The sequence below is a fragment of the Oryx dammah genome, unplaced genomic scaffold (genome assembly GCF_014754425.2).
Source record: "Oryx dammah isolate SB20612 unplaced genomic scaffold, SCBI_Odam_1.1 HiC_scaffold_3, whole genome shotgun sequence".
NCBI classification, from domain to species: Eukaryota; Metazoa; Chordata; class Mammalia; order Artiodactyla; family Bovidae; genus Oryx; species Oryx dammah.
In genome coordinates, this window is record NW_024070187.1 from 92,072,372 (window position 1) to 92,086,306 (window position 13,935).

At 39.0% G+C, this 13,935-nt stretch overlaps 1 protein-coding gene across 1 annotated transcript in view; it reads left to right on the forward strand.

The window, feature by feature from the left end:
• Window positions 1–13,935, forward strand: part of FRAS1 (Fraser extracellular matrix complex subunit 1) — a 507,275-nt gene that overhangs the window by 366,283 nt on the left and 127,057 nt on the right. Inside the window, exons 31-32 of the mRNA XM_040237169.1 lie at window positions 3,871–4,049; window positions 9,073–9,189. Of these exons, the coding sequence (XP_040093103.1) occupies window positions 3,871–4,049; window positions 9,073–9,189 (296 nt within the window). The remainder of the gene's footprint in view (window positions 1–3,870; window positions 4,050–9,072; window positions 9,190–13,935) is intronic.

Below are 13,935 nucleotides of genomic sequence, written 5' to 3' on the forward strand. Positions count from 1 at the left end.
CTGGGTGGGGAATATCCCCTGGAGATGGAAATAGCAACCCATTCTGTATTCTTACCTGGAAAATCCCAGGGACAGAAGAGCCTGGCAGGCTACAGTCTATGGGGTGGCAAAAATTTGGACATGACGAAGCAATTAAACCACCACCGCCATAGAACAATAATCAAAACCAGTAAATCAGCACTACTACAATGCTACTAATTAGTTCACAGACCTTATTCAACTTTGCCGTATTTCACCCACTGATTTTAAGCTAGACAATGTTTAAGTCTTTTCAGTTCTAAAAATCTTTGGCTCATTTAATGTATTAAATTCTTTACCTTTACCTTGATCATAAAAATAATCAAGAAGTTAAATTTCTTAAAGGCATACCATCCCAATATTCTGTTAAAGTATTAAATGGAACAATGCCCAATGAGGTGATTTTTAAGCCATTTCAGCTTGATAAATGCCATGCAGGCTTGATTTTGACCCTTTTCTCCCATAACTCTCTTAATTAACTTCTTCCTAGTAACATAATCCTATTTCTGTGTGTTCAGAGCTCCCCACTGGTAATAATCAAATCACATTACCCTTAGGAGCCATTCAAGAGTGGAAAAAGGTGGTGGGAACCAGAAGCCCACTTAACACAAATCTACTTATATCCATCTATCCTGGTTTTGTGAATTATGGAGCCCTTACCTCAGTGCCACCCTAGCTACTATGCACTCCTTCATCACATTGGAATGTTCCAGTTCAGCTTTAGGGTTTCTGAAGACCTGACTGTGTAACTGAGTCCAAAGTAAATTGTTCATGTAGTATACACATAAAGGACCTACGTTCAGACTCATCACTTTTTTCAAATGTAAGTTTAGGCAAGTTGATTAATATGTGTACCTTTAGCAGATTTGAGAGTAAATTAAATGAGATGGTTTTATTGAAGTAACTTGAGTATCATTTGAGGGAGAATCTGACTTACATTGGCAACTCTAATTATTTAGCATAGTGTAAGGAAATTTCAATGCAAATTATCTCAACCCCAAAGTAATTCATTGTGATTCCAATGAGATTCTGATTCTTAAAACCTATTACCTTTTCCCTTCAAGATTCTTGGTTAAAATATTGATTTCAATATCAAGGAAAACACTAGTAGATATCATTTTCTGTTTTTTTAAGCCTGGACTGTTTTTTAAACCTGGATTTTCATATATTTAAAGAATCATCTTGTATTTTGTCATACTATGATAAAAGCAGAGATGAGTTACAGTGCAAAAGCTCTCACTTGGAAGGAGTGAACCCCACAAAATATCGGTATTTTTCCCTGTCTACTTGTGGGTTTGTCACAAAGAGACCTTGGATTCCACATACTGAGTGCTGAATTCCTCATCCTCTCTTCTACCAACTCATCCCATTAGTGGCCTCGCTTCCTTACTCATCACCCAACCTAATAGGGGATTATCTGATTCCTCCCTCTTTCTTACCCTTTACAGCCACACTTGTTAAGTTCTATTGCTTCCACTTCTTTAATGATTCTAGTATCTGTTTATGTCTTTCCGATCTTACCTCTGTTACTTGAGTTTATTTCATCTGGGTTTTGCAATTTTGTAATTGGTCAAACTGTCCACATAAATATTAGCTACTGTTGTTATTGGTTTTCTAAATTAAAATCCAGCCTCTTTCACAGAACTTTCACGTACATTCTGTGTTCTACTAAAAATCAGTTCTTGCCATTAAGCTACTGAAACTCTCGCAGTGGCTCCCAGTTGCTTCTGGGGCTGATCTCCAGAGGCAGGAACATCGTCCTACTAATCTTTGAGTCCCCCATCCCAAAGGGCTGACCACAGTAGTTAGCACCTAGCAGGTGCTCACTGACTGTTTACTGAGTTGAAATTAATAGGATTAGTCAATATCTTATGATTCTTGTTAATCTGCATAGTAGGGCAATGGGGTTTTTTTAATCTGGAAAATAGGTTTATTTCATTAGGACTTATTAAGAAAACCCTGCTTAATTAGCTTTCCTGTTATAAAGCAGAATATCTAGGAAATTGATCTTTAGATGTTTTTCTATTCTCCATAATTTCATTGTGGAAATCTCCTCTCAGAATATTTTGCAACTACCCACATTCATAAGCAGTCCACATCCTGGGAAAGCATGTTTATTAACAAGGTCTTATGAACAGAAGTTGAACCAGCAAGAGATGGGTAATGGAATTTGTGACTTAAGTACAAATGAGAAACAGTCCAAGAAAGAAATAGAGTGAGTTGATTCTACACATGATTATTTTAATAAGAATATTGATGTTTTTCTATTACTTCAGTATTTCATCACTATCCAGGATATTATGTTCATTTTCAACTTGAATTTAGTGCATATTAATATTAGAATCAGTATTTCCTTTGAGAAAGAAAACTAATTTCTCTAAGGTAATCAAAGTGTACTGTTAATCGCCCAATATGTCTCGTACACTAAGATCTGGGTTTTTTTCTACATAACATTTAAAAGATATGTACAGTTTCTTTCTCTCTCTCTATCTCACACACACACACACACACACACACTCTTCTCTCCCTCTTCATATCAGAGTGGTAGAGAGGCTTCTCTCAGATTTACTATTAGATTCATTTTCACAAGAATGTGACTTCTGTTTTTTATTTATTTTTTAATTGAAGGATACTTGCTTTACAGACTTTTGTTGTTTTCTGTCAAACATCAATGAGAATCAGCCCTAGGTACACCCATGTCCCCTCCCTCCTAAACGTCATCCATTCTTCTCCTTGGGCTTCACTTGAAGGAACATTCTCCTTGTGAAATTTTGATTGTTTCTATAACACCTCTGAATTTGCAGTCTCACTTTAAGAAAATAGTAGCTCCAGGTGAAGAACAAATAATAGAAACAGATTGGTAGTGTTGTTGGTGGTGTTTAGATGTAAATTTCATTACTTCAATTCTAATAAAGTTTAGAGAGTCAAGGAGAAAAAAACATGATGAGTTATTTATCAAGGTAAATGTTGGTCTGTGAACATAAAATAATCATCATGGGTAACAGAGTTTTATGACTAGGAAAATGAGCTTTGGATTCAAATCCCAGCTCCTCCACTTCGGATCTGCATGACCTCAAACAAATTCTTGAACTTTTCTGAGTTTAAAGACAAATTACTTTGTCTTTAAAATGCAGATGATAATAGCATCTTCAGGAGGATTAAGTAACACAGTGGTAAGGATAACCAACATTCTTTTTAAGCACCTATGAAGTATGTACTATTACTCTGTTTTCACCAATGAGGGAAAGTAGTACATAGTACATATTACATAGTACATAGTACATAGTACATAGTACATAGTACATAGTACATAAGTAAGCTCTCCCAGCTCTTTGTGGTGGAGCGGGGTTTGAACCACTATGCGATGTGCTTCATGCAGAACCTGTCATATGCATTCCAGTATTAGCTATTATTATTTTCATTGTATAGAACTCTTCCTGATTTTTTTCTAGTTTCCCCTTTTGTTTACACCAAAAGTTTCCTGGATAGAAAACATTTTCTGTTCATAGAAAGTTGTGGGTAGAAATGAATCTATTCAATGCCCAGTATTTGCAATGTTCACGGCTGTTAGAATCTTCTTATATAATTTTAATAGATACAAGTCAGTAACTTCATACATGAATTGCCCTTGAAGGCTTTTAGCTCTTTTAGCTGAAAGACTGGGTATTTTTTGTCTAAAGGTGGTTTTGATGACATCTACTGAGTTCTGTGTTTATGTCTTTTCCTTCACCTTAGATAAAAATGAAGTGTACCATATCTTTTCTGTTAAAAAAAAGTGATAGAGAAGGAGATGAGAGTTCTGATTGACTTTTCCCTCCCCCAGGGTCCTCACTAACTATGTGTTTTTCCTAGGGGATGTGGTCCTTCTGGTTAATATGCCTGCAGACAGCCCTGCAGATGGAGGGCAGCACTTGCCTGATGGGAGGACAGCAACTCCCACCAGCACCTTCACCCAGCAAGATATCAACGAAGGTATCGTGTGGTACAGGCACTCAGGGGTCCCAGCCCAGAGTGACTCCTTCCGCTTTCAGGTACCCTCTGCTTCCTGAATTTTCTGATATCTGGATGGTCTGATGAAAATCTTCACCCTTATTTATAAATGATCCAAGTCATTTTCTATGATTGCCTGCAAGTCACATTTGGGAGGGGAAAAAAATGTAACTAGTAGCATCAAGAGATTTATTTTTAATTAATTTGCCAATTCAGCCTTATGATCTCTACATCATTTCATAGCAAAGAGATTTATAATAGATAATTGCTAAAATGTTTGGCAAAAAGTATTTTCAAAATGTTAAAATGCCATATGGAGAAAAAAAGTCTTATTTTCTTTTTTGCAAATGTTTTTGAAACATTTACCATCTTATGATAAGGTCATGGGTTTAGCAGCCAAATTCATTGGGTTTATGTTTTACTTCTGCCATGTACTAGCTTTGGAAAAATTACTTGGGCGAAATCCTTGAACTTCAGTTTTCTCATCTGTAAAATAGGATTGTACGGATTTAATGAGTTGTAAGGATTTAATGAGTTAATACAGATAAAGCATTTAGAATACTGCCTATTGCTGTGTAAGGGTGTGTGACTGTCATTTATTAAGATTAGTCAAATACCAGTGCTGTAGACTGAATGTGTCCAACTGAAGTTAGTATGTTGAAATCTTACCCATCTATGTGATGGTATATGGAGGTGGTACCTCTGATTAGAATTAGATGAGGTCATGAGGGTTGTCTGGAGAAGGCAATCCACTCCAGTATTCTTGCCTGGCAAATCCCATGGACAGAGAAGCCTGGCGGGCTACAGTCTGTGGGGTTGCAAAGAGTCAGACATGACTGAGGGACTAACACAAACACACACACACACACACACACACACACACACGAGGGTTGAACCCTCATGAATGGGATTAGTTTACTTACAGGAGTCACATGAGTGCTTGCTTCCAATCTCTGCTGCCCTCCATGGGGATACGATGAAATATCTACAGTCTACAACCCAGAAGAGGGCCCTCACCAGAACCCAACCATACTGGTACCCTGATTTCAGACCTCCATCCTCCAGAACTGTGAGAATTACATTTCTATTATTTAGAAACCACCCAGTCTATGGTATTTTTGTTAGAGTAGCCTGAGCAAACAGTGGCAACCAGACCTAAGGCTGGTTTAATTTATTCTGTCAGTAAATTACAGAACAAGAAATTATACTGGGTACATTCTCTGTTATGAAATATGATTAGAAATTAATAATAAAAGGGTAAAAAAATCAAACCATTTGGAATTTCTAAATAATTCCTAATTCTAAAACTGTTAAGAAATATTGATTAGGAGAAAACAACATATCAAAACTTAAATGATGTGGACAAAGTAATACTCAGAAGAAAATTGATGGCCTTAAGCTCTTATTGAGCAGAAAAGCATGAAAATGAATGGGCTAAATACTAAATTCAAGAAGCTGGTGAAGTATGAGAGAAGCAAAAGGAAAACATCAATAGACATAAAAGAGGAATTGACTAATTGTAAGATTCTAGACTTGATAAATAAGTACAAAATCTGAATCTTTGGAAAGACCCATACAGTTAGAGAAACCTCTGTCAAGGACAATTCAGAAATGAATAACTGAACAGAAATACAAAGGAATGGGGAAGTATGAATGAGAAAGAACTTTTAAACACAGATACAGAAAAGAATTTAGGAACGCATCAGAGAAAATGTAAAGAGGCTCTCATGGTTATCAGTCAAAGCAACTTAACAATCCTGCTAAGTCTTTTGTCCTTTGTCTAGGAATCCAGTTGGGGATAAACTATCATTACAGCTCATCCTGTTAAAATTATTTTCCATACTAATAAGCAGCAAGGTCCTACTGTTTAGCACAGGGAACTCTGCTCATTGTTATGTGGCAGCTTGGATGGGAGAGGACTTTGAAAGAGAATGAATACATATTTGTCCCTGATGGCTCAGACACTAAAGAATCCGTCTGCAATGCAGGAGACCCAGGCTGGATCCCTGAGTCAAGAAGATTCCCTGGAGAAGAAATGGCAACCCTCTCCAGTATTCTTGCCTGGAGAATTCCATGAACAGAGGAGCCTGGCAGACTACAGTCCATGGGGTCACAAAGAGTCAGACACGACTGAGCAACTGACACTTTCACGTCATATGTATGGCTGAGCTCCTTTGCTGTCCACCTGAAACTATCACAACATTGTTAATTGGGTATACCCCAATGCAAAATAGAGTGTTTAAAAAAATTATCATCCATTCTGTTCCTGATGCCTGGTACACAGATCTTCATCGTCCAATTTATATTGTGTAAAAAAAATGTGCTTTTCCAGAGAGCTGCCTGAAATAAACCTGGAAATCATTAAAATGAGATTACACTGAGCACACTGAATGTCCAGTGAGTGCACAAACATGACGTGCCCTTTGCCCAAGTTAATATTTCAATTTTAGCAGCTGGGGACTCAGCAGTCCTCAGGTAATGAGTCAGAACAGAGGCAAAGACCTCAATCAAAAGGAGTCACCTCAGCAAACTAGAATCCTCAGACCTGCCTTTGCCTTCATAGGCATCAATATGAAGAACATCATCAATATGGAGCATTTCCCTGGAAAGAGATTCTCAGCACCTGCTAAAATGATATTTGATTGCTTTTGCAAGTTGGTTACTAAGTAGGTTATTATAAAATAGCAAAAGTTATTGATTTTTGGAAAACAAATTCACTTGAGTTTAAGACCTAAAACATCATTACTTAGAAAATGATTCTCTTTGGAGAGTCTTCACACATTTTGCTCAAAGTGTATTTTAAAGGCTTACCTGAAATCTTCAAACTCTGTGGAATATTCTTTAGAGTATCTTCAATAATGACAATGTATCATCCTTGGGAAGTGAATTTTAAAATATAACCCCATAGCCAAAAGTCATGCTGACTCATATCTGGTAGAAAGAAGAGTAATGTTATTTTTGGTTAAAACAAGGACGAATTATGAAGTAACAAGCTCAGTTTTCTTACATGTTTTGTGAAGGCTTTCCAATAAGTACATTTTGAATACTGACAACATCCTTATTCCAAGTATGAAACAACTCTCTCAGATCATATTCTCTTGCATGTGGAAGCTTTCGTGTGTATGTTTTTAAAGTCTTATTATTTGATAGGCTTACCTCATATTTTGGTGTGAAGTGACACAGACTCTTTAGCTATGTGCTAAAATAAATGGTTAGCAACTTTTCCCATTCATCATTTTAGTATCCCTTGGGATTTTAAACTATTTTTAAAAAGATGCTGTTCTAATGGTTCTTGTCTTTGTCCCTTTCTTCCCTTTCAAGCAGAAAATGCAATACAATGAGTTGCATGGATTTAATTTCATTTTAATGTTGATATGCTGTCATGAACCGTCAATGCAGTCCATCTGTTACTTTGTGTCTAAGACTTGGGATTTATGCAATGCAAATGGTGTGAAAAAATTAGAGCATGGCGTAATGAGAAGAAAGCAGGCACATTTTTGGCCAGGGAAGGAGCCCTGGTTTTTGGCTTATTCAGAGCACGTTGACACAGCCTCAGGGGATGTGGTTTGAAAAAGACCAAAATATTTTATAGCAGTATCTTTACTAGGGAAGTTAAAATTGCTCACACCTCACTACCTGCGTTCCATTCCTTTTCTTCAAGAGATAGGAGAACGTATCTTCCTCTGTCCCAATTCCCTAAAGCTTCCAAATTGAGTCACCATGTCAATAGGAAGATCAGGAACCCACTGACCTAGTTTTAAATACTGCTCCTTAGTGGCTTTTGACCTTGACACATAACTTTTTGACTTTCAGTTTCATCGTCTGTAAAAAAGGAGATAATATCTACTTGGTGGGTATTCAGTAAAGAAACTTTTGAAAAGTAGCTTGTACAGTGCTGAGGCTTTGATAAACGCTCTGTCGCTAAGTCGCTAAGCTGTTGTTAATATTATTTATGGCCACACTATGTCTTCTTGGAAATGTCTTGGATATGTCTTCTTGAAAACGTGGATATTCTGCAACTTGAGCTCTGCAGAGAAGTCAGCTTTCCTGTAGGATGTAACTAGAAGACATAGAGAAAGGGCTGCTGTTCTGCCTTTTTCTCAGGATTTACAAAATCCTGCCCCTTCTCAGATGTGTGTGTGCATGCTCATTCGCTTCAGTTGTGTCCGACTCTTTGCGACCCCGTGGACTGTAGCCCAGCAGGCTCTTGTGCCCATGGGATTTTCCAAGCAAGAATACTGGAGTGGGTTGCCATTTCCTCTTCTAGGGGATCTTCCCCACCCAGAGATCAAACCTAGTCTTATGTCTCCCATGTTGGCAGGCAGGTTCTTTACCACCAGCTCCACCTGAATGCAATTCCACATGGCCACTTGGGCCTGACTAATTCTTCTAACAAGCACAAGGAATAAAGAAAGAAGGCAAGTTTAACGGAGTGGCTAAGTAGCACTGAGGAAGGGGAGAGACTGCATGGGCAAACCATCATTTTTCAGTATGTTTGAAACACGAGGAAATTGACCTTGTGACCACTTCGCTAACTGTAAATGCTTTTAATCTTGCCTTGCAGTGATGAGGCTGGGATTTAGCATTTATAATCTAGTTGTAGATATCTGCACTAGGTAAAGATTAAAGTGGAACAAATACCACTTATGTAATGTGTTGTATATGTTCATAATGAGACATTATGTAGCTATCAAAATTATGTTTTCAAGAATATTTAATGATATAGCAAAATATAATATTAAGTAAATATTTAGAATATATACTTATATATAAAGATTCACATATGCATAGCAAAAAGATTAAATTGAAATGCAATGGTATATTCATTACTATTTATCGGTAGTGAAATTCTTGATGGTTTTTATTCCATATTTATACTTTCCTGCAACTTTAGAATTGCCTAAAATGTTTATTTTAAATGAATCTTAAAATATGAAGAGCAGAACAAAGATTGTAATGCAGGAGCATATAGAATTCAAAGACAGATGGTTCAAAAGGGAAAAAGTAAACACGGGCAAACTACTCTGCCCATCAGAGTCTCACCGGCATGCCATCTCTTTGCAGGTGTCCAGTGCCACAGAGGCCCACGCCCATCTGGAGAGCCGCCTGTTCAACATTGCCATCTTACCTCACGCTCCAGAAGCACCCCAACACTTTCCAGGATCTTCTCTCCACATGACAGTGAGTTGTGTGGGAGGGCTCATGGTTTTTGCTTGGAGGAGGTGGGCTGATGCTATCTACGTGCATGCTAAGTCATTTCAGTCATGTCCGACTCTTTGTGACTCTGATCTGCAACCTGCCAGGCTTCTCTGTCCATGGGATTCTCTAAGCATGGATGCTGGAGTGGGTTGCCATGCCTTCCTCCAGGGGATCTTCCCAACCCAGGGATTGAACCTGTGTCCGACTCTTTGTGACTCTGATCTGCAACCTGCCAGGCTCCTCTGTCCATGGGATTCTCTAAGCATGGATGCTGGAGTGGGTTGCCATGCCTTCCTCCAGGGGATCTTCCCAACCCAGGGATTGAACCTGCATCTCTTAGGTCTCCTGCATTGGCAAGCGAGTTTGCTTTTACCACTAGTGCCACCTGGATGAGATTTGACTTAATGCCTATCTTGGAACACAGACTCTGGGGTCACCAACGCATGCCAGCCCTGTGAACACATTTCTCATTGATTTGAAAAAGCAATTAAAATGACCAGAGTGAAAGGAAGATTAGATGAAATCTACCCCAACCTCCCATCCATTGCTGCTAAACTTTTTGCAGCATCCCAATCATGGGCCCACTCCCTGAGTGGTGTTGTTCAATTGCTAAGTCATGCCCAACTCTTTGCAATCCCTTGGATGGTAGCCCGACAGGCTCCTCTGTCCATGGGATTATCCAGCAAGAATTCGGGGGTAGGTTGCCATTTCCTCCTCCAGGGGATCTTCCCTACCTGGGGATCAAACCCGCATCTCTTGAATTGGCAGGCAGATTCTTTACCACTGAGCCACTAGGTACTCATTGAATACCTGGATGGATTTTCAGGCTTATATTCATTTGATGATTGCTGTTTGGGTATAAATGTTTAGCCAGTTTAGAGCTCTACCTAGCTGGAGAAACTATTCTTTGTTTTAAAAGTCCTATTAGTAGTTTTCTATTATAAAAGAAATATCAGGGCTTATCAGGGCTTCCCTGACAGCTTAGTTGGTAAAGAATCTGTCTTTAATGTAGGAGACCCCAGTTTGATTCCTGTGTCAGGAAGATCCCCTGGAAAAGAGATAGGCTACCCACTCAGTATTCTTGGGTTTCACTTGTGGCTCAGCTGGTAAAGAATTCGCCTGCAATGAGGGAGACCTGGGTTTGATCCCTGGATTGGGGCGACCCCTTGAAGAAGGGAAAGGCTACCCGCTCCAATATTCTTGGCTTGGAGAATTCCATGGACTATACAGTCCATGGGGTCGCAAAGAATCAGGCACGACTGAGCAACTTTCACTTCTATTATAAAAGTTTCCTGGTAAAAGTGATGTCTATGCTGACTCCAGAAAGACAAGTAGAAAATATTCAAAAAGTCTGGGGACGGGGGGACAGGTTGGAAGGATTTGAGGGGTGAAGGCAAAGGGCATCACCAAGCATAGAAAGAACACATATGAAGACCCAGAGGAGAGAGACAATATGATTGTTTGGAAAATTGTCAACAATTCAATAGGACTGGGGACATAAGAGAGGCGGAGGAGACTGGGGGTGTGGAGGTCTGTGAGCTGGATCACAGAGGGGCTTTGTGTGGGAAGGAGTGTGGACTCATGGAAAAGTTTGAAACAAGGTGACAGCTAAATTAGTACATGAAGCTTAGTTCAGACAATTAGCAATTCCACCATAACCCTATATCTACAGGACATGTAATGCCAGAACCCCTCTTCTAGACAGAGCCACAAGCATGAAGTCCTTGTCAATGAATCATCAGAGATCCACATTTTAGTTAGCATCCACATAATTACACTCCAAAGTGGTATAGCAGCCCTGAATCGCAACAAAGACAGCAGGTAGAGTTTTAGAAATTATGGGTCCGGAACGTGACAGAGACATAAAAGGGGAAACAGAAAGTATTTAATGAATAGCTGGTATCAGAATTTCCACCATAAACCATAATTTAAAGAAATCATAATTCAGCAACACTATAAAGTCTATAATCCATCATTCTGACTAGAGGAACTTGGATCAGAATTTTCTCTAAAGTGTAAAGAAAAATGTGCATACACATTTCTTGCCAAATGCTAATGCAGTGTTATTTTGAGTTTAGAAGGGAAAATAAATGGGCCAGGAGCCATGAAGATGGCGTCACTCCCGCTCTGTGGCTGGGAACCTCTAACAACTTTTAAACACACTTAACCTTGAGGGTCTCAAGTTAGGTCTATCCTGTGTAATTTAGTGTATCACAGAGATTAGTCTACTATAAAATGTGATCAGGCTATCATTTCATTTCTTAAAATATACATGGTTTATATTTTTTTGACATTAATTGGGGCCATTACTGTAGGAAATACAAACTAATCTGTGACAAAAGTGCATTCTCAATTCAGCGATTTGGGTTCACCTAGCCACACAAGTTTTGTACATATTTGTAGACACATTATGAATACATATGCTAAATTCATATATGGTATATTCATGTATGTGTTTAAGAGTAAGTGTCTACCTCTCCATTCCTTCAGTTATTCAGTCACAAACACTTTTGGACCCCTAATTTATGCCAAGTTCCGTGGAAGACATTGAGATTGAGTGATCACATAATACAGACTGTATTCTTTTTTTTATTGAAATATAGTTGATTTACAATGTTAGGTTAATTGTTATCAAGCACTACCATGTACTGTACACTCGGTGCTTGAGATCCGTGAACAAACTAAAATCTTTGTTCTCATGGAGTTTGTATGAATGGACAATAAGTTATAAACAGAATAAATAACTCTCATGTAGCATGTTAAGGAGAAGCATTATGATAAAAGTAAAAGTAGATCAGAGTCAAGAGGATTGGAAATGTAGCAGGGGAGACCTAGGTTGTCATTTTAAATAAGGTTGTCAGGGCGGGCTAACTTTAAGACAATGACATTTAAGGAAGGAATTGCAGGAGGTGAGGAAGAGAGAGAGAGCTGTGCAAATCCCTTGGGAAAGGGCATTCCTGACCCAGGGAACCATGCACTTAGAGACATCAGGCTAGGAGCATGCTTAGATAAACAGCAAGGAAATCAGTCTGGCTGGATCAAAGTGAGTACAAAGCAAGAGGAATCTGCATGAATGAAGATGTGCAAAGTTAATGGGGTGGAGGGTGGTACAGACTAGGGGAACAGATTGTATCCAGCCACACAGACCATTGTAGGGACTTACTTTATTCTGAGTAACGTGGAAAGCCATTGCAGGGTGTTGAGCAGAGGCCTAATGGCCTTTTTAAAGGCATCCACTGGTGGCTGTGCAGAAGTAGACTCTTGAGGAGAGGGCAAGAGAGCAGGTGGGAAGCCAGGTGTGGGATCTAGCTCCCCGCAGGGTGGTGGCAATGTCATGGGGAGACGTGGTTGGATTCTGGATGTATTCAGAGGTAATATGGGTATTATGAAAGCCATTATTCTGTAATCTTCTTATGCTGACAGATAGTTTAATAGAAAAGTGTCTTCTCTAATGATTTCCATGAAATTTAATCTAGCATTTCTTACTGTTTCATTGATAAATATTGAACATTCCAAATAGCCAATATTAAAATTGATTATGCTTTGATGTACCTCTACCTCAATATTGCTTTCTTGAGAGAATCAAGTCCTTGCTTTTTCTACTTAGTGTCTATTTCTATTAGTAAAGAAATTATATCAATAAATTCTGTAATAAAATGTCTGCTTTCTTGGCTAGAATGCATTTCTCTTTTCTATTAGTCTGTGTTCATAGTAATTCTCTTTTCTTATCACTTTATTGTTTTAGGGACATCTAGATTTTCAAAAATATCCCATAATACCTTGAGAATGTTCAGCTATTCTGACGGTTTTGAGATTAAAAGTGGGCAAACAGTATTGAACAATGCACTCAGCCTACACTTTTTGTCCACGTACCTGTGCCTACATGTGTATGCGTTTACAGATGTATGCACACATACATGGGCTGTAAATACCTTGCATAGGGTATGTATTTTTCCTGTGTTGCCCTTCCCTGTTTTATTTTAGAGAGACCAGCTATTTGCAATTCTGATTTTCCTTGCTCATTACATTCCAGACCTGAGCAATGACTTGAAATTTGACTCTGTACTAGAGAGAGTTGTCCTAGCCTGCAAGTGCTGCCTCTCCCCAGGACAAGTATGGCTTGGGAATAATTACAAAGCAACTGCAACCTTCAGTCTTTTCATGGTTAAAAGGAAGAACACCACGCCCTCCTCCATACTTCCTGAGCCCTTCTTATTCCTTTCCTAGATGGAAAATTCTTTCTGAAAGTAGCAGAGCTTGGAAGAGCAGTCTGTTGTTCAGTCGCTCAGTCATGTCCAACTCTGTGACCCCACGGACTGCGGCACATCAGGCTTCCCTGTCCTTCACGATCTCCTGGAGTTTGCCCAAACTGACGATGTTGCCATCCAACCATCTCATTCTCTATCGTCCCCTTCTCCTCTCTCCCTCACTCTTTCCCAGCATCAAGGTCTTTTCCAGTGAGTCTATGAACAGTATGAAAGAGCAGGAGAGCATGTCAAACTCTAACCCTTCAGGGATCAATTAGAAAGAGCCTGTGATGAACCAGATACTTTTGTTCTGTTTTAGTATCAATATATGTGACCTAGGCAAAGGGCCCATGTTCACTCTCCTTTTCAATTTTTCCTCTCCAGTCTGTTTTTGCTGCTGTTCCCAAATCTATGTTAAGCCTGGTCATGGAATTCTGGATCTCTCTCTATTTTTTAATGTTTTCACTGTTAATGGGTTGTG